Source organism: Pongo pygmaeus, chromosome 2 (assembly GCF_028885625.2).
Source record: "Pongo pygmaeus isolate AG05252 chromosome 2, NHGRI_mPonPyg2-v2.0_pri, whole genome shotgun sequence".
In the NCBI taxonomy this organism is placed as follows: Eukaryota; Metazoa; Chordata; class Mammalia; order Primates; family Hominidae; genus Pongo; species Pongo pygmaeus.
In genome coordinates this window covers 207,360,164-207,387,209 of record NC_085930.1, presented here as the reverse complement: position 1 = coordinate 207,387,209, position 27,046 = coordinate 207,360,164, and the positions used below count along the sequence as shown (strand labels likewise).

At 35.2% G+C, this 27,046-nt stretch overlaps 1 protein-coding gene across 23 annotated transcripts in view; it reads left to right on the top strand.

Moving 5' to 3' along the window:
- The window catches only part of DLG1 (discs large MAGUK scaffold protein 1), a 271,038-nt gene that overhangs the window by 207,923 nt on the left and 36,069 nt on the right, over positions 1–27,046 (top strand). For 10 of the 23 annotated variants that reach the window (XM_063661361.1, XM_063661351.1, XM_063661349.1 and 7 more), the window contains 4 exons: positions 8,863–8,977; positions 14,146–14,322; positions 18,719–18,785; positions 23,709–23,808. In XM_063661361.1, the coding sequence (XP_063517431.1) occupies positions 8,863–8,977; positions 14,146–14,322; positions 18,719–18,785; positions 23,709–23,808 (459 nt within the window). Of the gene's footprint in view, positions 1–8,862; positions 8,978–14,145; positions 14,323–18,718; positions 18,786–23,708; positions 23,809–24,528; positions 24,563–27,046 lie in introns of all 23 variants that reach the window. The other 13 variants (XM_063661354.1, XM_063661357.1, XM_054480472.2 and 10 more) reach the window with 2 other exon arrangements.

The following is a 27,046-nucleotide window of genomic DNA, read 5'->3' as shown; positions in this document are numbered from 1 at the left end:
ACTTGCCTTCTTAAAAATAGTTTCCCTTTTTCTTCTCTAGGCTAATTTATAGTATCCATCCTCCGAGAATTGTTTCTCTTGGGTTTAATATCTGTGTTTAATTAACGTATTTTATTATAGTTACAAAAGAATGTTTTTCTTTATAGGGATTGCATGTTAAGAAGAGATTGAGGAAGTCCAATTTCCCCCATACCCCGTCTTCACTTTCCTCTACCTTTTTACTTCTAGTGTGGGGGTGAAAACAAAGGTTAAAATTTGAAAGGGGATATCAAATGAAAAAGTCAGCTTTTAAATATCTCTCCTTGTATAAGCGTATACATACTAACTTGTAGCCAGCAGTTCAGATACTTCCTAATACGTTTCATGACAAGAAATAGGTTTGATACAGGAATTTTTGAGATGTTGAATGGAGAAAATCTCTTATGTAAAATTATAGCTTTGCTGAGTTTTGATGTAATTCTAGGAGAGGAATGTAAATGACTTAACTGAAAAAAGGGATGAAACTCTTTGTCAAAATAAAAATTTAAGAAAATAGGTGTAGTGGTTAGCACTTTGGGAGGCTGAGACAAGAGGATCACTTGAGCCTAAGAGTTGAAGATCCCCTGGGTAACATAGGACACCCTGTTGCTGCAAGTAATTTTTAAAATGAGCTGGGCATAGTGATGCATGCCTGTAGGCTCAGCTACTTGAGAGGCTAAGGTAGGAAGATTGCTTGAGCCCAGGAGGTCAAAGCTACTATGAGCCATGATCGTGCCACTGCACTCCAGCCTGGATGACAGAGCAAGACCCCATCTCCAAAAAAACCTTAAAAAAAAAAAAACAAAGATAAAGGAAAAAAATATGTTGGTGGGAGTATTTACGAAAATATACACAGGATAGGTAAAATGTGGAGACTGATAGGACTAAAAGTATCAATTGATTGAAACAAAAGGAAAAGGTAGGAATCTTAAGTAGGTAAATGAAATAGAAGGTTTAAAGGAAAAGTAACTTTACAATGCTGAAGTATGTTTTGAACATATAGAAAGGTGGCTGTGAGAAATTGTTAAGAGTAAGGCAAAGACTTGGCCGGGCGCAATGGCTCACACCTGTAATCCCAGCACTTTGGGAGGCCAAAGCAGGCAGATCCCTTAAAACCAGGAGTTCAAGACCAGCCTGGCCAACTTGATGAAACTCTGTCTCTACTAACAAAAAAATTAAACAGGCATGGTGGTGCACACCTGTAATTTCAGCTACTGAGGAGGCTGAAGCACAAGAATCGCTTGAACCTGGGAGGCAGAAGCTGCAGTGAGCCAGAATTGCACCACTGCACTCCGGCCTGAGCAACAGAGTGAGGTGGGGGCAGGTGAGAAGACTCTAAGCAAAGACTATAAATATGAAGATCTGAATACAATGAAAATATAGATCACAAATTTAAGAAATTATCAGGAATTGACTTAGCTCTTCAGTATCTTAAATTTTTAATATCTGAGAGTATGTTAACTGCTTTGTAGTAACTTAGTTACTCATTAAGAAAGAATATTTTTCTGCATCACTAAAAAGTAATGTGTTCTTTTTACAGAAAGCTTTTAAATTTCTAAAATGTAGACTATTTTAATTCACTAGGACTTCTATTAATCAGATCAGCAAAATTGCTGAAAACTAATAATGCTACATGAAATGTAATACGCATCTTATTTAAAAAGCATTGCAGAACTTTTAAGGTAGTAAGGAATTAGCAAACAAAACATTGAAGGGAAACTAGGAACTCAGGGCTAAGGAAGCACAGAAGTCTCTCTTGTTTCAAGAGCAACAGCGTACTGGCTTGGGAGAGCCAGTTAAATTTTCAGAAATTTTTCAAACTAAAACATAGCCTTTATTAAAAATAAAATTATACAGAAATACAAATAAATTATATTTAAAATAGTAAAATTAAAAACAAAGGTAATATTGAAAAGTCATCACTTCCTAATTGTTTTCTAGGAAGTAAAATAATAGAAACATAAACCGGTGAGACTAATAGAAAATACCAAAAGAGGGCTGGGCGCAGTGGCTCACACCTATAATCCCAGCACTTTGGGAGGCCAAGGTGGGCGACTCACAAGGTCAGGAGTTCAAGACCAGCCTGGTCAACATGGTGAAACTCCCGTCTCTACTAAAAATACAAAAATTAGACGGGCGTGGTGGGACGTGCCTGTAATCCCAGCTACTCAGGAGGCTGAGGCAGGAGAATCACTTGAACCCGGGAGGCGGAGGTTGCAGTGAGCCGAGATCACGCCACTGCACTCCAGCCTGGACGACAGAGTGAGACTCCGTCTCAAAAAAAAAAGAAAGAAAGAAAATACAAAAAAAGATAGTAGATTTAAAACTGAATCGCCCAAAACTCCTTCTTTCCCTCAAAAAAATTAGGAAAGCCAAACCAAAATTTGTTAAAAATCTACAATAAAACTAGACAAAAAGATGAAAGATATCCTATGAACCCTAAATATAAGCTGATGTAAACAAGGTATTAACAGCTACAAGACCATCTGATATCAGCATCTGTGCAAGGGGATGCAACAGGAGAAGCCCAATGTTAAACCAGTCCTCACAAGAAAATGCAGTAGGTAAATTTGAGAACACCAAGTGAACTATAAGAGTTTTTGTACAATCTGCATGTTGAGTGCAAGGAATCTACGGTAAGATATGAAGGGGCCACGAGCAGTCTGGGCCCTGTGACACAGTTAACCAGCTGTAGTTCCCTTTCCATTTAAAGCCCCACACTAAGGAAGAACTGCTGGGAATAAAATCCAAATTGAATAGGATAGGGATAATAGAGCCAAAGGAAATAGAAGGTTCAGATTAATGGGGGTAAGTAAAGTTTCAGGAAATCTCACAGTGTCTGAGATCATGTCTTTAAACACTTGAAAGAAACAACAAAATAGAGAGTTCTAGAGCTGTGAAGTTAGAAAACCTATCTTGACTCGTAACTCCTATGGAAAAGTTGGGGAAAACTAATTTCATATCAAAATGAGCAATAGGAAGAAATCACTATTGAATCCCATGGAAACCTATTTGAAAAGTGAAAATAAGGATTAGCGTAATGTCTCCACAGACAGTCAAGCTGTACCAGAAAGACATAGTTTATGAAGCTAGTGTAAACTAAAATTAATATTTCAAAACAAGTTAAAGAAAAATGATAGAATATGTGGAAGAACAACATCAATAAGTTGATAGAACTCAGAAAATTAGTAGAAATAAAGACATTGTTTTAAAAACTAAATTTGACTAGAAGAGACATACGTCCTTAAACCAAGAAGGTGAAAAAGAAGAAAAATTTTTAAAGCAAAAATAGACCTTCTCTTTCTACAACTTGATCAATTTAGTCCTAAAGCCATTAGGTAGAGCAGAGAAAAATAGTTTAATCTACACTTCACGTCTGGAGATGTTTAGGAGATTTTCGGTGGCCCATTGGACTTACCCATGAGGTTGGCTTCCACGCAGGGTAATGCCTTGGTTTCAGGAGTCAGAGCCTGAGGGCTGGTGAGGAAAGCATATATGGGAATGCTCAGAGCCCAGTCGGGGAAGCAGATGGCTGATCAAATTGAGATTGACCAAATTAATATATATGTTAGGTTATTGTTATTCATAATTTTCACTGTTGAGAAGAGAGTTACGAATATGGAAAGGAAGAAAACTTAAATATGAATCCTGTAATACTGGATTAGAATTGAAGAAATTGGTTTGAAGGGATGGTTTTCCATTGATACAGATGTAAACATAAGTATCGACGTCAGTGTGTATGTATCTGTGTGTATGTTATTTTCCCTGGCTCTGCCCACTGAGAGGGCCTGAGCCTAGTGCCACCCCAAGAGCAGTGAGCACCTAGCATCCAGATCTTGCCTTGCAAATATTATTCCCCACTGAAATTACTAAGGCTTTTTTGACAAATGGCAGGTTCCCCAGGAGTCAGGCAAAGAAAATGCTAGATTGTTCTGTAATATCCTTTGCCAGAAAACAAGCAAGTACTCAAGGAATGTTGGAGACATGTCAGATGGACCCAGAATCTAACTTCAAGGGACTCTCACTGGCCAAATCAGGAACAATTTCAGCATTCAGTTGGTGATAATAATGGGAGATTATAACCCACTGAATAAAGTAGGAAATACTGAGTTTTTACTCATATAAATAAATGGATTAATTGAAAGTTTGATGAGAATGGAGACTTGTACACAGTTTCAGTAATTTATTTGCAAAAGGGAAAAGTAACTTTAGAGAAACCTGGCAGACACAACTTTAATCAAGCAATTAAAGTTACATTGGTGATGGGACAAATCAAAGTTGTGTACCACCTGATACAGATGTATTGGGTAGAACGTAACATCTGTGATATTCCTGCCAAAGTTAGATAACTTCAGTCTAATTGTGTGGAAACTTCAGGCAAACCCAAATTGAGAGATACTCTACAAAACAATTGACTTGTAATCTCCAACAGTATTAAGGTCACAAAGTCAAGGAAACACTGAGAAACTGCTGTGACTCAAAGATCTAAAAAGACGTGACAACTAAATGCAACAAATGATTTTGAATTGGATCCTTTTGCTATAAAGAACATTATTGGTGACTCTTCGTAGGGATCCGAGCATTAGATGGTAGTAATGTATTAATGTTACTTTTGATGGTTTTGTAGTTATATAGGAAAATATCTGTAGGAAATACACACAGAAGTATTCAGGGATGATGAGACATCAAGAAGGCAAATTGCTGTCAAATGGTTCAGGAAAAACAGTTTGTGATTGCTTTAGTCTTTAAAAAAAATTAGAAAGAAACAAAAGATTTGAAAGTGACAGATATAGAAGGTAGGCAAAGAATATTCAACATGCATGTAATAGGAGTCTCCTAGGAAGAAATCCAAAACAATGCTAGAAAATGCATAAACAAGAAATCTTTTCTAAAATTAAAAAAGTTATTTCAAACTACGTATCAAAATGCCATAATAAAATGATTAGGATTTAAAGGAAAAAAATATCTGGAATTCCACTTCCCTCCCCCAGCAAAAAAAGAAAATTCCGTTGTTCTCAGTTTATAGAAGACAATGGAGTGAACATACTCAATAAAGGAAGAAGCTGAATCAAACAGACTTTCACATATAAAAACTGGAATCAAATGTATCAACAAATAATTAGAGTGACAGTGTTCGTATAAACACTTGGGGGGAGAGAACAACCTTCAGACATCCAAAATGATAGGAGGAGGGATACTGACATAAGGACTGGTGTTAGCATTAATGAAGATGATTATAAGGAAGAGAGTATATAATATGAAAAAGCTATATGCTCTGACGATTTTGATAAGGTACAATTATTAGAAAATGGGGGCAGAATTTGAGGATAATATGAAAACAGAATAAGCCTCCTAATTGCTTAAAAGTTTTTAACTGGATATAAAAGGATAGTATTTCCAGTCAGATCTGGGAAGATTGCTTGTAGGGGGAGACCAAAAGACAAAAGCCAAACAAAAGTTTGCCATTAGAACAAAACGACAACCGTGTCTGAATTGTTACACACACTTAAAAGAACAAACCATATAGTGAGACTGTGCTCCGGTTACTGTTGCTTCATGAGATACTACCCCAAGCTTAATAGGTTAAAACAGCCTTTTAATAGGTTTTGTAGATTAGCAATTCAGGCAGGATTCTGGCCAGATGGTTCTTGTTTTCCTTTTGGCATCAACTGAGGTCACTTAGTGGGACTTAGGTGGCAAATGAGCTGCTTTGGAGGGCCCAGTTTGGCTTTGTTCTCTTTGTCTTACGTGTTGGTGGTACTGGCTGGAAGTTTGGGCTCAGAGCACCATCATGTGACCTCTGCAGTATGGTGGTTTTAGAACGGTCTTGTTACGTGGTATCTGGCTTCCACTGAACAAGCATTGCAGAAGAACCAGGCAAAAGCTTCATGGCCTCTTCTCATCTGACCTTGAAAGTCATATGGGATTACTTTCACATTTTTTGGTATACAAATGACCCAAAGCACTAGCCCAGATTCCAGGAGAGGGGAATTAGATTCCACCTCTCGATGGCGAAATTGCAAGGTCACAGTGTACAAGAGCATGTGGGATGCGGGCATCTTTGGAAAATATAATCTGCCACTGGTTTATTTATGTTAAAAGCTTGAATAAATAAGACAGGATGGTAAGAATAGAACTGAGAACAATTTCAGTTATATCAAAAGTTAATTCATAACAGCAGACAATTTTCAGGCTTGCTAATAAAGCAGAATTTAACCCTGTGCAGTATATAAGAGTCATACCTACAACAAAGAAGTAAAGGTTAAAAACAAAGGACTGCATATCGCTGTTAAAAAAAAAAAAAGCGTGAATGACATCTTTCTATATTGTGCAGTGATCTTCTGGATATACTTACTATTAAGTGAAAAAAGCAAAGCAGGGAAATGTGTATTCTACTGTTTAAGAAAGAAGAGAAATGTTGGCTGGGCACAGTGGGTAATCCCAGCACTTTGGGAGGCCGAGGCAGGCAAATCACGAGGTCAAGAGATCGATACCATCCTGGCCAACATGGTGAAACCCCGTCTCTATTAAAAATGCAAAAATTAGCTGGGCGTGGTAGTGCATGTCTATAGTCCCAGCTCCTTGGGAGGCTGAGGCAGGAGAATCACTTGAACCCGGAAGGCGGAGGTTGCAGTGAGCCAAGATCACGCCACTGCACTCCAGCCTGGCAACAGAGCGAAACTCCGTCTGAAAAAAAAAAAAAAGAGAAATGTATTATGTTTGTGATGTTTGTGTGTATATATACACACATATATACAGATATAAAAATATGGAATAAATGTAAATGTATTTGCGTGTTTGTGGGTATCTTTAGATTGTTTACATATAAGGATCAGGACAGAACAGGATGAGAAAAAGGGATAGAAGCTGGACTTTTAAATACCTGTGTTTTATGGATTTGACTGTGGAGTTATTTTACCTACTTATAAAATCAATGAAAAATTTTAAAGGCAGATGGAAGTTGAAAATAAAGTACAAATGAATCTAAATGTGTATCCGCTTGGCAACAGTAATGCTCAGGGAGGAACTATTCCAAGTGATTTTAAAATGGTAATTGGCCAGGTACAGTGGCTCACACTTGTGATCCCAGAGCTGTGAGAGGCCACAGCGAGAGGATTGCTTGAGGCCAGGAGTTCAAGAACAGCCTGGACAACACAGCAAGATGCCATCTCTGCCAAAAATAATTTTTAAAAAATTAGCCAAGCATGTTGGTGCACATTATGGTCTCAGCTACTCGGAAGGCTGAGGCAGGATTGCTTGAGCCCAGGAGCTCAAGCCTGCAGTGAACTATGATTGTGCCACTGCAGTCCAGCCTGGGCAACAGAGCAGGACCCTGTCTCTAAAAATAAAAAAAGAAAACAATAATTCACCCATACATCTCTAGCTGTAGCCTAAAGATTAAAAGCTACAGGAAATAGTTAACTGTTTACGGTAATCATATCATGGTAGTAGTGTTGGTGGTGTAATTTCACTGTTGTAAATGTAATATTGGATAAAACAAGTTAAGTCATGATGCCGGTACTTTTATTCTGCTATCTCCACTATCTTGAGAACCAGAATTACTCATATCCAAGAAAGCAGATACAACGCTAAAATAGAAGAGATTAAGTAAAAACCCAATGGTCCTAATTTTTCATTAGAAAAACCAGCATAAACTCATGATATATTTTTATTATCTCCATTCATCAGTCTATAGTTTAGCTGTTTCTACACGTACCAAAGACAACTTGCCATGGATTGATATTTATTTAATTATGATGGATACATTCTACTATTAAGGCTATTTATGTTTTTATTTTAAGTGTTTTGTTATAATTTTGAAAGGATAGTAAAATATTTTATTATTAATGTGGAATTTTAAATGTTTCTAAGCTTTTTGATGAATTGTTGCTTCAGTTGAGCTTATTATCCATAAAACGAAGTCGATGATTATGGTGAAAGAAAGAGTAAGTCAACAATAATCATGCTTACTCTTACTCTGTCATCTTAACCTATACAAAATCCCAGAGAAGTTGTTACTATAAGACAGGCTTTATAAGAAACTCAGATTTGAAATGACCTCGTTGTCTGCAATTTGTTTGTTATAAATAGAGGGGAAAAAAAGATACGTGTTTATAACCATGTAGCTGCAATATTTTTTAAAAGGTGCTTAAACTTTTGTTATTAATAGATTTAGTAGTTTTTAATATGTAGCTTTAAATAGTCCATTTTCAAAATCATATTTTTGTATAAAAAATATTTTAAATAAAAATATTCACGAATATTATTTCAGATTGCTTTTGTGTCTTGAATTTTGATAATTTATAAATTATAAAATCAGTTAAAATAAATTTTGTTTATCACTTGTTTAAGACATATTTTTCCCTTTAATGTTGACCCTGCACAAGTTCCATATTGAAGTATGTAAAATGAACTGATTGTCTCAAGGGGAAAAAGTCAATAATCAAAGCATCTAGTGTATTAATTATTATTATAGGTTTCTTCCTTAATATAAAAATTAGAATAAATCCTGATTTTTAAAATTTACACTTAAATTCAACAGTAATATAATATTACTGCTGTCTGATGCATGGAAATTGTCATTTCATTGATTAAATGTGGTATAAACTTTAAAAGAGCATGTAGAAAAATTCTGACTCAGCCAATTCTAATTTATAGTACATTTAGGTTATTAGTAATTTTTTTTTGAAATTTCTGTGTTGGGCAAAATCTTTCGCATATTACTGTTTTAAGGTTCTAACTACATTTAATCAATTATAGGACAGTTTACATATTTAACACGTTATCTTCAAATAACTTATTTTTTGAAAATATATCAATTTATTTCTCTTTTTCTTCCATCAGAATACAGTCGTTTTGAAGCTAAAATACATGATTTACGGGAGCAGATGATGAATAGTAGTATTAGTTCAGGGTCAGGTTCTCTTCGAACTAGCCAGAAGCGATCCCTCTATGTCAGGTAAATTTTTTTTACTTCTAATTATGGCAAATCTTAATTAGTTATGCTGTAAATTATTTTGTATTTTTCACTATAACTTACTTAGTTTTACCATAAGAAAATATATTGCCAATCAGTGTTGTTTTTTATTATTGATTCTCTCTGACAGTGTGTCTTTCAAGAATTGGAATATTGTATTAATAACTTTATTAATGAAAGTTATGTAATCCTTGAACGATAATGATATGATAAAGGAAGAAATTTCTGTGGACCAGAAATTGTTTTCAGATTGATGTGTTAGTAGTGACTACAGGCTTGATAATATCATATTTAACACTTAGATTTAACCTCTCTCCTTTTCTAATATATTTTCCATTCAAGTAACATTTAATTACCTGGCAATTTCCATAGTAGCAAAGGAGGCATATGTAAATAATAATTTAAAATGTGAATAGCCTCAGTAAATAATGCATATTTGGAAAATTTCTACATGTATTTTTTAAGCACTTGGGAGAAGGCAAATATGTTATTTTCCTATAATATATAAAGGTTAAGTGGCAACATAGGTCTAATAAATAGGTGATATTAGTATATAAACTGGGGTGTTTCTTTTTTTTTTCATTTTGTTGGCTTATAAGATTTAAAACAGAAATCCGAATGTATTTGTATTCTGTATACTTTTAGTAGAACTTTAACTGATAACTTTATTATACTGTTACTATAACATTAGCACTGTAAGTAATCTGAACCATTCTTTATAAATTATCATCTCAGTCCTCCTGATTCTGTTGGGGGACCTGTTCCTAATACATTTCATTTATCCTTCTGATGAGAGAGGTGTTACATATATAAACATGTATCCTAGACACATGTATATCTATACACACAAACAGGTACTCTATACTTGTTTACATATGATATGACTTACTGTCTTCACATAATCTTACTCTGATACATCATGAAAGGAAACTTTTCTCACTTTCTTCTTTCTGTTCCTTTTGTCTTTTGCTGTAAGTTCTTTGGTACTTATAACCCTACCAATGATGTGGGAATCTTAAATGCATCAGATTTTTTTTTCCCTTCGCCAATTCTAGCAGTACTCATTAAACTCTTGTGTTCCAAAGTCATTAAAAGTATTTTATATATACAAATACATCGAAGAAGGAAGAACATGGATTTTTCTACTCTCTTTTTTACATTTTCTTTTTTTTGCTTATCTACATTTCCTAATTTTAGTGTAATTAATAGGTGTTGCCTTTTATTTGTACTTGATTAAATATTTACAAAGGCATGAAAATCAAAACATAATAGGTTGTATTTATTTTCGGTACATTTAGTGAATCTTCACTTGTTATTTTTAGAGAAGTAATGCTCTATTTTCTTTCTTTTTTTTTTTTTAAGACAGGGTCTCACTTTGTCACCCAGGCTGAAGTGCAGTGGCGCAATCTCAGCTCACTGTAGCCTCAACCTCCTGGGTTCAAGCGATCCGTCCACCTCAGTCCCCCAGGTAGCTGGGACTGTAGGCACATGCCACCATGCCTGGCTAATTTTTGTGTTTTTAGTAGAGATGGGGTTTCACCATGTTTGCCAGGCTGGTCTCGAACTCCTGACTTCACGGGCCTCACCCACCTTGGCCTCCCAAGTGCTGGCATTACAGGCATGAGCCACTGTGCCCAGCTTCTATTTTTTTAAATCATATATTATCTAAAGACTTATAATGAAAAATAACTGTCACCTGCACCAGCCCCTAGTTTCATTCTCCAGAAACAAGCATCCTCCATTTTCCTAGCAAACTTTCTTCACCTCCTTATTTCTAAATATGAAGCCTTCACCTCTATATTTCTAAATAACATGCATATACTGCTATCTTCTACTTTACCAGTTTTGTGCATTAGCCTTACAACCATGGTAGATGAGAACTTTTCTCTGTAGTACCAAACCACTCATTCAGTCTCATCACCATCACCCAAACATAGCCTATCTCTGTTAATAAAACTAATAGCATTTAGAGTCATGTGACTATGTAATAGCTGTCATGAGTCATGACTTAGTCGAGTGGTACCCTATGAGCTGCCTCCTTTCTTCTGCAACCCTTCATTTTTCCTGAACTTAATAATTGTCTTGCATTTTATTTGATTAATTGTTCATATACTTAACTACTAAATATCTTTCTGTATCTTCCAGTAACCACTGTAGAGTTTTTCACATGATGAAAACATATGGTCACACATACGGTCTGATAGTTCAGGTTTTTTCCATCTTTATGCTCCAGTCTAGACTAGTTCCTCTGTAAACTTGCTGTGTAGCTCTCAGCTGGGACTTCCCTTTGCCATTATTCTATTTCCTTTGGCTGTCTACTATGTCACATGTTTCCTAGATGCCACATTTTCTTCTTTCTCAGTTAATCTTCCTAGAGCACATCCTCCAGTAAATTCCTGCGAAAAGGTGTGTGGGAGGTACCTTTTGAGTCTTAGCATGTCTGAAATGACTTTATTTTGCCTTCTCCCCAGTAGAGAATTTGGAATGTGGGGGGAGGGAATGATATATCCTGTTTTATTTTCCAGGAGCTCCCTCATCTTCCATTTCTTTCGTGGACATAATCTGGTGTGTCTCTGAGATTTTCTTCTGCTTTTTGCTCTTTGCTTTCTCTGTATTCCTTTTTTCTAGCTATCCTGTTTTCTTGAGGGTTTTTTCTTTAGTGTTTTATATAAGGCATTCTTTAAATATCCAGTGTTCCTTTCATTGTTTTCCATTCTTATGAATAGAGAAATGAAGATAATGGATTTAACTAGAAGACAGTGGGGTAAAGGGGGGGATAAATTGGCTCTTACATTTTCTCTCCTGTCCCACGTCATTCTGTTCTTGGGTATAATTAAATATCCCTAGAGAAGAATCCCTGTCTCCTGCCAATAGTATAAACCAAGTTGCTAGAATTTCATTTTCATCCATTTCAGTCCAGCCACCTTCCCCTTCTCCACCAAGTTTCAGAGTATACAGCTCCTCAAATTCAATTTCTCTGGAGACTAAACCACTGGTTTTCTGTGGGTTTGGGGAATGGGAAAAGGAACTTTGGTGGGGGTGGTCTAAGTGCTACATACAGTGTTTCTACCTTCTGTTTTTAGTACAGTAACTTATCCCTGCCTACCTTGGTACTACTGTACACTTCTAATTTATGACCATCTCCAGGATTCTTATGGAATAAAATTTGTTTCTATAACCCTGTCTGCTGCCACTCCATTTATAGCTTCTTTCTTTCTGCTAAATTTAATTAACATCATCCAAAAATGTGTTAAAATCTCTCTTCCCCTGTTGTCTTCTCTCTTCTGTATTTTTCTTATTGTCATTTTAATGAGTCAGGATGGAGAAGAAATAGACGCAGTCTGCTATAATCAGAAGCCTCGTGGTTCTTTTTGAGATGGGGTCTTGCCCTGTTGGCTAAGCTTGTCTTGGACTCCTGGCCTCAAGGGATCCTCACACCTTAACGTCCCAAGTAGCTGGGACTACAGGCACACACCAGCACACCTGAGTCTTGTGGGGTTTTTTTAGTTAATGTATTTCTAATTTCAAAAGCCGAAAAAAAAAAGGCTACAAAAAACTACCTCTTTATAGAGCTCTGAAACAAGCAAAAACATACATTATATCTTTTAGTCACTCGCATATTATATGATAAAACCAAACCAACCAAAAAAGAATGAGTCAAAGAAATAACAAACATTAAGAATGATAGTTACATTCTAATAGTGGTTAACTCTTGATCCAAGGGAATCAGGATCAGAGGGAATATACACAGGTGAATGTGAATTACTGATAAAGGTTTTGTGTGTAGTCTTAGGTTGGATAGTAGGTGAACAGATGTTCATTGCACTCTTATGATTAATAACTCACATGTATTCCATGGGCTTCTTTTTTATGAATCAAATATATTAAAAGAGAATGTTAAAATGATAACATAAGTAGAGATTGTGGGTGATTTCCTTTGTTGTTCAATAATACAGTTATATTTTGTGATTCAAAAGATGAATTTTTATAATAATGTAAGAAGTTAGTATTTTCCTTTTCTGAATGTCTTGACATTTGTACTACCTCTTAAGGCACTTTATTTTCTATTTTCTATTATGCTTATTTGTGCCCTCATCTTCTCTATGTTTGAATGTATGTTTAAGTGAGCCTTCCTACTTAACGATTCCCCCTGCTTCCCTAACACCTTTAGCCCCATGAAAAGACTTGAAAGAACTCATTTGAAAAACCGTTAACTACTAGTTTATTTATTTAGCCATCAAGTAATTCCACCCCTCTTGAGTTTTTACTTGAAGAGCTAGGTTCTTAAATGTTGGGTAGTGTGAAAAAGATTATGATTTTCATCCTAATTTCCAGTTGCCAAATTAGAACAAAAGAATGAATAAATTATATTATAAATGTAATTGCTGTGATCCTTTCTTACACTCTTGAGAGAGCTTATTTGGACTTAAGAATTTGATTTATTTAAATATTGTACATTAATTAATCAAGTGATAGGACACAGTATTTTCTTTTTATCAAATTTTAAAATATTCTTAACACTTTGCAATTACCGTATTAAATTATTACTTTTTCCAAAATATTTGGCAGCTGATAAAGTCATCTGTAATTAGTGTTCATCATTGTTATTGACTCTGAAAACCCTATCAACTCTAGTATTGTGAACAAATGGAAGGAATAATTAACTGACATAATAGTCACTATGTTGATCTAGTCTTACAGTCCACAACTAATAAATCAAATTTATCAAGGAATTTGTTTTCCTATGTGTATCTAATCAAAGTAAAGAGAAGAATGTATCTTAATACTTTTTGTTTATTAATTTCAAACTCTCTGGATTTGTCTTTATTTTAGAATTCAATATAACTTGCCATTGGATTACAATCCAAGAGCGTTTTTAAAATTTGTCTTGTGATATTGAAAGAAACAGATAATACAGTATTTTCATAACAAGTTGATTTTGCTGTTTCTTTTTTGTCTCATCTTGTATGTAGTGCAGAATTGAACTGGGCATTATTTGGCCTACTATGATATATTTAATTACCCAAATTACATATACTTTCAGAACCCTATGTATATTTACACATACTTTGTATACTTTCAGAACCCTATGATATGTTGATTAATATCATTATAACAAGTGATTATGACTTTTTTTCTTCTGACTCTAGAGCGCTTTTTGATTATGACAAGACTAAAGACAGTGGCCTTCCCAGTCAGGGATTGAACTTCAAATTTGGAGATATCCTGCATGTTATTAATGCTTCTGATGATGAATGGTGGCAAGCCAGGCAGGTTACACCAGATGGTGAGAGCGATGAGGTCGGAGTGATTCCCAGTAAACGCAGGTATGTCTGTTTCTTACCACTTGAATGTGAGGCAACATAAATAACTGATGTTCTTTTAAATTTCTTTTAATTTGTGACAACATGGATGGACCTGGAATGCATTATTCTAATTGAAAAAAGCCAGACACAGAAAGACAAAAATCGTATGATCACATTTTTATGTGAAATCTAAAGTAGTCGAAGTCATACAGAGAAGAATGGTGGTTACCAGGGGTTAGGAGGATGGGGAAATGAGGAGATACAAAGTTCCCATGATACAAGATGAGTGAGTTCTGGACCTCTAACATGTAAGCATGGCAACTATAGGTAATAGTACTGTACTTGAAATTTGCTAAGAGGGTCGGTCCTAAGTGTTCTTACCACCCAAAAAAAAGGTAACCAGGTGAGGTAATGGATATGTTAATTAGATTGACTGTAGTGATTATTTCACAGTATATATATAATCATTAAGTTGTACAACTTAAATATATACAATTAGGCTGGGCGCGGTGGCTCATGCCTGTAATCCCAGCACTTTTGGGAGGCTGAGGCGGGTGGATCACTTGAGGTCAGGAGTTCAAGACGAGCCTGGCCAATGTGGTGAAACCCTGTCTCTACTAAAAATACAAAAATTATCTGGGCATGGAGGCGCACGCCTGTAGTCCCAGCTGCTCGGGAGGCTTAGGCAGGAGAATTGCTTGAACTCAGGAGGCCGAAGTTGCAGTGACCTGAGATTGCACCACTGCACTCCAGCCTGGGAGACAGAGGAAGACTCTGTCTAAATATGTATATATATACACACACACAATTAAAAATAATCACCAGAACTGAAAAAATAAATTTATTTTACTAAAATGATTTTATGCTGTTTTTTATATTGTGTTTCACAGCCATGTAATTTCATTCAAATGGAATTGTAACCAATGACATAACTAGAAAATATGGGCCAGGTGCAGTGGCTCACACCTGTAATCCCAGCACTTTAGGAGGCCAAGGTGGGTGGATCACGAGGTCAGGAGTTTGAGACCAGCCTGGCCAGTATGGTGAAACCCCATCTCTACTAAAAATACAAAAATTAGCTGAGTGTGGTGGCGGGCGCCTGTAATCCCAGCTACTTGGGATTACTGAGGCAGGATAATTGCTTGAACCCAGGAGGTGGAGGTTGCAGTGAGCCGAAATTGTGCCATTGCACTCCAGCCTGGGCAACAGAGCAAGACTCTTGACTCAAAAAAAAAAAAAAAAAAAAAGTGATGCCTCCAAGCAGAAATTTATCTAAAGCTACTAGTTGCTGAAAACAAAATAAGTATATATTAAGTCAGCGTGCCATTTAGCTATACCAGTGAAGAGAAAACTGAAAGTGTCTGTGGTTGATGTAGATAAATAAGAGGACTTAAATTTTGTGTTTTGGTGGCATGAATTTCTTCCTTCGTGCCAGCATTTTTGGGAATATCTGGTAACGCGCTTCACTCCTCTTTTTCCTCGCTTAAATTACACATATTGCTGCAGTTCACTGGTCCTTTCTCTTTGCTTTTAATGATTATATATAGGTCGATAGGTAGGTAGGTAGATTGATTGATTTTTTTAAGAGACAGGGTCTTGCTCTGTCACCCAGGCTGGAGTGCAGTGACATGATCATAGCTCACTGAACCTCAGACTCCTGGGCTCAAGCTATCCCCCGACCTCAGCTAGTAGCTGGGACTCCAGGCGCGTGTCACTGCACCCAGCTAAGTTTTTTGTTTTTGTTTTTTTGTGGAGATGGGTTCTAGCTATGTTGCCCAGGCAAGTCTTAAACTCTTGGCCTCAAGCAGTTTTCTCACCCCAGCCTCCCACAGCTCTGGGATGACAGCTGTGAGCCGCTGCACCCAGCCCTAATGATTCATTTTAGTGATTCATGGGTGCATACTTACCACATAGCAAAAGTAGTTAAGGACAGGCCCTCTTTGCAAAGGATGGTCCCAGCTTAGAGGACCCTTTCTAAGGCCTATGAAGTGCTGTTGAATGTCTCTACTTTTGTGGAGAGGGTGTTAAAATGTCATTTCAGAATTCCCCCAAGATAGCTTATTTATGAGATCTGCTTCATCCAAATCATTGTCTAGAAGTTCTTCTTTAAGAGCTTTTTAAAGTAGTAGTAGTAAGATAGCCAGCAAAAATAGTTAATGAGATAATACAGAAATGTTTATTATAACTAGTTAATTCATTTTAAGTTGATTATGCTGTAATAAACTTATCTTTTTCTTATTAGTTGGATTTATACCTATTTTCTAACTGTTTCCAGACCTTTATTTATTTACCTGTTTGTAGAAGTTGAAAAGTAATATTATTATAATCAATATTTATAATTATGATTTTTGGGCTTATAACTGCTGTTGGCTGTATCCATATATTTAGCATGATCCAACTATTTGGCTAGATCTTCCAGTTGATGACAAATCCTCTTTTAGCAATGCAGCAATCAGCATAACTTTTTTCCAGAAATAGAACATAGTCTGCTTTAAATTCGGAAATGCTTCCTCTATGCCTTGTTGAGTCAGTAGAAACCTTACATCTTAAATATCAAGGTCAGAGCTCCTAAAAATTGTCTTGGCTCTTGGAGTCTCATACCTTGCAAAGGCTTTCTGTGCCTACACCCAATAATAAACACTGTTGGCTTCACTGGAGAGATTTTTTTTTTTTCATTTTGTACAAAAATTCTATAAGATTGTGTTTTAAAGCAAGCAATAATGTAAGAAAGATATCTTGAGACCTCTGCCAATTTCCAAATTCATGAGTAGCATTGCAGAATATAATCTTACTCCCGTAAAATACAGTAAGAAACCACAACTAATTAATGCCATTTCATTCTTTAATGTATTCAAAACTTACCTTTTCTTAAATAGAACTCTCTTTCTTAGACCTCTTCTAAAATAACATGGGAATTGTAATTCCTACAATTCTTGGCTTTCAGGAATAATATTTACAAATATAGACAATTTAAGTTGCTGAACTATGTACTAAACAAAATAATGATTAGAAAACAAAGTTGAGTTGTAAATGCTCACCCACTAAATGCTGTTTGTGGTGCTGTTGATAAGCACCTAGGCAAGATTATAAATTATTCAGGTCATGGAGCCTCAGAATTATTCTTGAATAGTAAAAATCATGAGTTTTAATTTTTTGTTGTTTGGGGTGGGGGATGGAGTCTTGCTCTTTCGCCCAGGCTGGAGTGCAATGGTATGATGTTGGCTCGCTGCAACCTCCACTTCCTGGATTCAAGCAATTCTCCTGCCTCAGCCTCCCAAGTAGCTGGGATTACAGGCACCCGCCACTGCGCCCGGCTAATTTTTGTATTTTTAGTAGAGACAGGGTTTCACCATGTTGGCCAGGCTGGTCTTGAACTCCTGACCTTGTGATCCACCCGCCTCGGCCTCCCAAAGTGCTGGGATTACAGACGTGAGCCACTGCGCCAAGACTTAAATTTAAAATTTTAATTCATGAATGCTAAGGTCCTACTGTACCCATAGTAAAACTAAATAGATAATAAGGAAAAAATAAAATAAATTTATTCATAGGCTTGTTTTGGTAGGCTTTTCTGTTATATGCTAACATAATTGCTATGTCGAAATTGGAGAATTTATGAAAGCTTAATTTACATGAAATTTTGCAAGATTTACATTAGTGTTACAATCTACATAAAAATTTGTTTCATTGTAGTTTTATTTGCTTGCCTATTTTGAGTAAGTAAAGTTCAGAATTTAAAAGATGTGAAGGCTTTACAGACTCCCTCTCACAACACCCATTTTACCTCCATGGGGGTAAAGATTAACAGTTCTTATGTATCCTTCCAAAAATACTTTAAAACTCTTACTTTAATAACTGTAACTGGTTATTTATATATTTACACACACACACACACATATATATCATTAGAATTAGGCTTAATTTTTGAATATTCCACCTTTTTGTTAAAAGTTTCAGAGCTATAGAAAAGTACAAAAACGGCAGTATACGGTGAACATCAACATATCCTTCTCCCACTTTCACCAATTTTTAACATTTTGCCACATTTGCTTTCTCTAGCTTAATTTTTAGCATATGTGCTTCATGCTAAGCTAATACTTAAACAAAACTTGGAAAACTTTTAAACTCAGAAATGGTGCCTCATACTTTCATATAATTATGTAACTGAATATACATATAAAAATATACACATATGTACTGTGTATTGATAACTTCATAGCATCAGGTTTTGTTTCATAATAAAATGAGCCCTTTATTTCATTTTTCAGCAATTCTAATTTGGGGATGCAAACCTAGATGGCTCCTAAAGGTTTTAGAGTATAAAAATGCCCATTATAAAAATAACAATTCTGGTTATTTCTAGTAAGACCCCTAGATATGTTTGGTTTAACTTAAAAAATAACATTCTGTACTTTGACAGAGTTGAGAAGAAAGAACGAGCCCGATTAAAAACAGTGAAATTCAATTCTAAAACAAGAGATAAAGGGGTGAGTATTTGAAACCTCTACATTTTCGTAATTCCTGTTTGAGCTACATTGTTAAAATGAAAAGGATTTTGCTATCAGAATTAATCATGATCAGTTCTTGCCATGGTGCTTTACAATGGTAGATACTTAAGTAAGCATTTGTTAAATTAAAGCACCCATTTCACAGACCCTTCCAAATTATCAAAACTATCATTTGATATATTATTAGCAACATACTTTTGGTCAAGCTTATTTTTATAAATGAAACGCATTTGACCTTCGTTCGATTTCCAATTAGAAATTTGTGTTACTAAGCCGGGCATGGTGGCTCACGCCTGTAATCCCAGCACTTTGGGAGGCCAAGTCAGGCAGATCACCTGAGGTTAGGAGTTAAGAGACCAGCCTGGCCAACATGGTGAAACCCTGTCTCTACCAAAAATACAAAAATTAGCCAGGCATGGTGGCGGGCATCTGTAATCGCAGCTACTCGGGAGGCTGAGGCAGAAAAATCCCTTGAACCCGGTAGACGGAGATTGCATTGAGCCCAGGTCGGACCTCTGTGCTCCAGACTGGGCGACAGAGCGAGACTCTGTCTCAAAAAAGAAAAAGAAATTTGTGTTACTAGTGTTAATCATGGCAGATAATTTAATAATGACCCTGCTAAGAAAATAGGCATTTCAGAAATGCTAAGTCATAATCTTAAGTTTACAAGTTGTTGCAAGTGAATTTTTGGAAACTTTTTGGTTCTTTCCCCACATTATTCCTGCTATAATTTCTTAAGAGAATCCATGTTTTAAATGTAGGAATCAATATGAAATTTTATTTGGCGGAAATAAAGTGCTAGTCATGAGGAGAAGTTTGTAGATGATCAAGAAATATATCCATTAGCCAGGCTTGGTGGCACACGCCTATAGTCTCAGCTACTTGGGAGACTGAGGCAAGATAATTGCTTGAGCCCCGGAGGTCAAAGCTGCAGTGAGCCGTGATTGCACCTCTGCACTCCAGCCTGGGCAACAGAAGGAGATCCTGTCTCAAAAAAAAAAAAAAAAAGAAAGAAAATAATATATCGAGGCTAGGCAAGGTGGCTTACTCCTGTAACCCAGCACTTTTGGAGTCCAGGGCGGGAGGATCACTTGAGTCCAGGAGTTCAGTACCAGCCTGGGCAACATAGCGAGACCCAATCTCTAAAAAAAAATATGTAAAAAATTAGCCAGGCATGATGGCTTGCACCTGTAGTCCCAGCTGCTCCAGTGGCTAAAGTGGAAGGATTGCTTAAGCCCAGGAGGTCCAGGCTGTAGTGAGCCATGATCATGCCACTGCTCTCCAGCCTGGGTGACAGAGTGAGACCCTGTCTCAAAAAAAAAGGAAAGAAATATATCAATTCTTTCATCATATATTTTAGAAGTGTATTTATTTTTCCTTCACTTTAAGTCCTTCTGCTTGCATCTAAATACTTGGGCTGTCAATAGATGAGAAAAATGGTGCAGGCTTCATCCCATATTGGTGGATGTAATTCTTAATAATCCTGAACTCACTGCAGTGGAATATTCTAGCAGTAAGCCTGGAGAACAAACTGAATACATGTTACGTTAAATACCATTTATAGCAATTTTTATGTTTGGGGTTTTTTTAATACTAGACAAAATTTTTATAAGTCTTTTGATAATATTTGAAATGAATGTGGAATGTTAACTCAGCAAATAAATTTACTCTCTGTACATCTCTGGTATCACTTAAGCACTCAGACTTAAAGCTTTAAAATTTAAAAGATGAGAAATATCTTTGGTTCAAGAAGTTAAATCTGAGAAAATTATGTGTTACATTCCGTTTTTTAGAAATAATAAATTCCTTTAAAATTTACTTGTAGCTTTCAGAAAAATACCAAATTATATAGTGTGATCTGAAACAATATTAAAATAGAAATTTGTATTAGAGGAAAAATCCCAGGTAAATGCTCAGGATTTGAAAAATGTGAATTTTTTTATGCTTGATTTATGTATATCTTTAAAAATGATTTAGTACAATATACCATCAATAAATTGAAAAAGAGGTTGCATGTTGTAACTTTTCTTTCATACTGTAAGAAGTTAACTGAATTAACGACGTGTTTAAATCTTAGTCTTGTTTGTTGACTGTAACCAACTTTATACAGAGTCCCTGTGTTCTAACACAGCACCAAAACTATGCATGATACTGAGTGGGGTAAAAATACGCTTGCCATTGATCAGAACTGCATTTCTTTCTATAATACCATTTCCTACTTCTCCTCCTCCTTTCCTTACATAGTGATTATGGACTTTATTTTTACTACAGACTTACAGCATTTTAGTTTCTCATTAACATGTCTAACATTCATTTGGCTATTTTGAAATACTACATGTGGAAATTATGTATTTAGATATTTAATATATGTATCATGAATTTATGATATTTTATCAATTCTTACACTGTCTCTCGCGATATAGCATTAATGACAGTAAGTATTAAATGTAGTACTTCTGATTGAAAATACAGAGAAACTGGAGGTAGCAAGTCTTCAGTTTTGTGTTGTCCGTACACATTTTTGTCTTGGTTGCTTGTGCTATTTTTTTCACTTTTAATAAGTTCTTCACCTGGAGGATATTAAATGTGATACAACTAATACATTTCTTAACTAACAAGCATTTCTCTCTGTCCTATATTATGATATCTTTATGATATCTCATTTTGGCTAACTGCAAAGATAATAAGAATCAGACATTTTAAACTTCATGTTTCTTTTGGTTGTTTGCTGTGAAACTGACTCTGACCACTATAGATGCAGTAAGAGGGATGAATAAACTTTTATAAAAAACACATCAGTTATATCAGATATAAAAATTACTGCTAAATTCAAAACCATTGATTCTGATGAATGAAAAGATTTAGTTTTTCCCTAAATTAGATTACCATAATTTTTTTCTACTAAAACACTTTCTCGTCTTTCTCCTTTCTAAAATTTGGATTTAAACAAAGATTTTTATTCAAATAATGCTACTTGACAGTTTATAAAATAGTTACAAGCCCAGATTTCTCCATAATACTTTTTCTGTCCATTGAATTTTTAACTCCTACTTAGAGTTCTCTTTTATCTAGTTCCTCAGAGCCTTCAAACTTTAAGATTGAAATCAAGACAGTCTGCTTGTCTAATGAACTGTGAACTTATTAATCCTGAATTAATTATATGAAAAGGTAAAAATGAAAGTTTAACCTTGTTTTTATAAAGATCTTTATCAAAATAAGTCTTCTCAAGTCATAGAATTTGAGCTAAAAGTCACTTTAGTCTACTTCACTTTTTTTTTTTTTTTTTTTTAATTTAAAGAAAAGGTCTCACTCTATCACCCAGGTTGGAATGCAATGGTGTGATCATAGCTCATTGCAGCCTCAAACTCCTGGGTTCAAGTGATCCTCCTGCCTCAGCCTCCCAAGTAGCTGAGACTACAGTCACACACCACTGCTCCCAGCTAATTTTTTTTTTTTTTTTTTTTGAGATGGGGTTTCGCCATGTTGCCTAGGCTGATTTTGAATTCCTGGCCTCAAGCGATCCTCCTGCCTCGGCCTACCAAAGTGCTGGGGTTACAGATGTGAGCCACCACACCTGGCTGCTTCACCTTAATCACCTGGCATCACATGCTTAAAATAAGGGCATGCCAAAAACACACTGTTCTTGTCAATATACTTCAAAATAATGAATAATACAGCATCTTAAGATGTGTATAAACTCATAAAAATCAGAACAAAAAAATTGTATTCTTTATATTTTTCCCTTCCCCCTTCAAAAAATAATAATTCTTAGTGTCACTGGTAGGTAAGCCCGTTTCCTTCAAAACATGAATGCCTGTGACACAGAAATGACAAAAGCAGCTATTTCTCTTCAATAGCCTCATCGTTCTTGTGCTGCATGCTCTTAAATCTACGAATGCACAAATGAGACATTCAAGAAAAAGCTTGTTTCCAACATGTGCAATAAGAGACCTCAAATCACTGCTCAACTCCACGTTACAATTATGTATGAACTGTTAGAATCTTAATTGCCTTGTGGCTTTGGTGGACACCAAACTTTTTATTCCCTATGAAGGACGTGGTGCCAATGATTGGATGTGGTTCTACGTTGTTTATGTGTACTGTTTTTTAATAAGTAGAGTAGAACTTAAGAATAAAGAAATCAGTACTGATAGCATTCACATTGGTCAGGAGACTTCAGTACTGAAGCATTCACGTTGGTCAGGAGACTTCTGACTCTTCTTGCTTGGCTAAGAGATGGCATTGATGTCTCTTGCTGGACTCTGAGCTTGATGGACCTTTTAGTTTTCTTCCCGTTTTCTGGCTTGTAAGCATTTAGTTACCTTTTATCCTCTTCCAAGAATATATATATGTATTTGTTTTTTAAATATTCAGCATTAGCAACTTTCTCATAATCATTTTGATTTACTTTTTAAATAATGACTTTTCTGTTAGCTCATCGTAGCCACAAAAAAAGATGAATAACTGTGGTCAGGCCAAAATAAAATGAAGATTACTTCCCAATGAATAAAATGTAATTGAGCAGCAAAGTAACATTAAATAACTTTTGCTGTAGAGCACTTAATACTTGAAATTTTTTCTGGAAAAATATGGATTAGTATAAACAAGTGTTAGCTTGGTTTGTAGTGTAGTAGTAACTGATTTGCCTTTTTTTGTCAAGTAGCATTTTTATTTTTAGGTATAAATGAACTACACTCTTTGAAATTCTTAAGTATTTTCAGTTGCAAAATGTTAGAATTTATACAAAAGTAGAAATTCACTTTATATGAGATTAAAGTAAAAATCATATACACACTGCACACTGTGGTCATAGGAGTCAGCTTCCACAGAGCTGCTAGGCTGGGCCTTTGTACACACAGACAGTAGACATCCCTTTGTTTTGCCCCTCCTTCTCTTCTTCAGCAGTCATTCAATGACAAGCGTAAAAAGAACCTCTTTTCCCGAAAATTCCCCTTCTACAAGAACAAGGACCAGAGTGAGCAGGAAACAAGTGATGCTGACCGTAAGTATGTGGATCCAGTGGTCAACTGAAAATAAAATGGAGAGGGACCTACTGCCCTGCAGTTGGTTGTTACCATGGAGACAGTTTCAAGAGCTGCAGCAGGTTGCTAATTGTCTTCAAGGGCAACTTAACAATTATAAATTAATTTGTATGCCGATCTTAACTTTTTCTGGCACCTTAGGAATTCTTAATTTAAAGCAAACGTTATTTTTCAGTTGTATGTTTATAACTTGAACATATAAATATGTATAAATGCAGTTATTTGAAGGAAAGATTTTTATGAAAAACACAACATTTATACATTCAAAGAATATTTTAGAGGAAGAACATGAATACATGAGAAGCTACCTGTTGATTTCTAGGTATAACATGGCGAGTCTGATAACTGGATTCTCTGGAATCATTACATTTTATCCTATTTCTTCATTATATGTAGACAATCTGGATTTTACTTTTAAAATAGCAAGAAATGGTCTAAAATGTTGGCTTCTGTACCTGAATCAGCCTTCATGCTAGAACTTTCATTCTTTTGGTAGATGACAGTTAGCAGCTAGCTTCATTTCAAAGTTCTAGAAATCTGTAAAAATGCTCTGTAAGATATATGTACCTGTAATGGTCTTGGAACTGTCTCTTACTGTAGCACCAATTTTATGCATTACTGACAACTATTTTCTTTGATTATCTTTTTATTGCTTGCTCTCTGGGGACTACCCTCTACAGGAGATCCCTGACGACATGGGATCAAAAGGCCTGAGTAAGTGATCAAAATACTCCCAAGTTATTTTTTAACCTCCATCTGCAGACCTACCTTATTCAGATACATTTTGAGATTCATGGTAGTGCCTTCCTGGCATAAGGAGGTGTATGATTTAGATTGCTTTTAGAATTTTCATGTTTATCACATGCTTGGGACTTTTATTTCTGTAATACATAACTTTTTGTTTTTCTTTTTATTTTTCACATGTCATTTGAAAAATTCTCTGCTCATAACTATATTTTCCTTTTTGTAATTTTTATGACAGTTACTTTTGCTAGGAACTTTTAAAATATAAAAACTTTTAAGATTTTTTTAAATGTATCCTCGTTATTAGAATGTAGAAATATGCTTCCTTGGAGTTTTATGTTCCCCTTTTTTTTGTTAAAATAATTTAAAATAATTTTGGTTATGTGTTAGAAAAGCATTACTATAAAAGTATAAAGCACAATAGAATACTACACAAGTAGCAGTTTAATTGAGGGGATAAGTTGTGTATCTCTTTTTTTTTTTTTTGAGAAAGTTGTAAGTTACCACAAGAGTATAAGAACTATTGTGTTTTTCCTTTAGCTAAGATGTTGCCTTTGTTTTTGGTTTTTGTTGCTGCTGTTCTTGTTTAATTTTCTAGCTAGTTACTTAATCTTCATGTAAAGCTTCACACAGGGTCTAGTATGTAGAAGACATTCAATAAATGTTGGAATGAATGAATGAAGCAAGAAGCCATTTTAGCAAATAAAATTTTTAATTTGTGTGTTTTCAAATTGCTCAACTGAAAATTTACCAAACATTACTGAGTAACTTTAGGTGACAGTGAGTGATAGAAGTAATCTTTTAATCTAATATTTTCTAAATGGTTCTTTCTATTTAGATTATTAAACATTTTGAAAACTTCTTTGTAATTCATTGATCATTAAGCCTATAGCCAGTATCTTTTAACTTTCTAAGACCTACATTAATAAACATTAAATTTTACATAAGACGTTTTTCTGATTTATGCTAAGTTTATACTGAAATTTTAATCTAAACTGCAGGTACTTTTATTTCAACCATAGTGATCTAAGTTTGTATTAGATTGAAGACAGTATGTTTATGTACAGCTCTTTCTGTTAGACACACTTTGTTATTTTTGCATGTGCCTTTATAGGATTTAGTAAGGGCCACAGATGTCCTATCACTAGTGACACCCTTACATTTGGGGAACATTATCAATGAAAACCTCTAAAATTGGTCCATACTACCACAGTTTATGTATGCTATAGAATTTGAGATTGATAACATACTTTAGAGGTGTGGTATGGATCAACAAATGGACCCACAGACTTCTTATCTGTTAAGTGAACAGAGACATAGGAAACTCATAGAAAAAGAAACTAAATGAAGAATTTGGTTCCCATATTGATGTTACAATAGATGATCGTTATACCTTGACCCTATATCTCTGGTTCTGATTGAAGATTGGGACTTTGGAAGAGAAATAATATGAAAAATGGTAACTGATTATCAGACGACGTTATTCAGAAAAAGATTGTATTTTCTGGAGAGTGACCTAAGATCCCTTGAATAATAGATTTCTGTGCTTCATCTCACAGGAGTTAAAAGAATTTATTCACCTGGTAACTTGATCATCAGATCAAGATTTTATTCAGAACATGTTGGAGAAGACAGAAAAATATCAGTAAAATTCTAAAACTGGATATGATGGAGGTTATCACATAAAATAGATGATATAAGGCAGTTGACAAGGTGCCCATGATTATGTAGTAGTAAATACTGGGAAGAAGGATGTGTTCAAGGACATTACTTGTGGCCTCAGTTACTTACATTCTAAAGTTAAGAATGTAGGGAATAAACTAAGCAAAATCTTGAGAGACTTTAATATAAGAAAGTAAGTGCAACTTAATATAGGTAGTCATCAGGCCTTATTGGAACAAAACTCATAAAAGAACCCAAAACAGAAGGTTAAGTTATTCCAGAGAACCAAACCTATTGAAGAGACATGGAGTAACACTGAATATCAAGAAAAAAAAACGTATATCTGCTGTAAATTCACACAACCTATGAAAAATGGGGTATTTAATTGAAGAGCAGACAGAGAAACAGAAGTGATACCATAGAATGCTTTGTATAGACCTGAATTCATTTGTTCTTTATTCTGAGAAGAAGAGAGTCAAGTAAATTGTTGATTTCCCTGTTGACAGTAGAGAAAACAGTGAGAGAAATTGTCTTATCAAACCTAATTTTGCTAAACAGAACTAATGAGAGTACAATGGAAGTTTGGGAGAATGCAACTAAATCATCATTTGTGAAAAGCTAGAAATAAAAACCTGTGCCGCTTTCATGCTTTAAGGAGGTAATTTTGAAAAAGCTCAAGGGACTAAAACTAGGTAAGATTCCTTTAACAGAGACTGAAAGGAAACATAACTCAATAAAAGATACATAAGGTACTCAGAAGTAAAATTGTGACATAAGATTTGAGACAGGGTT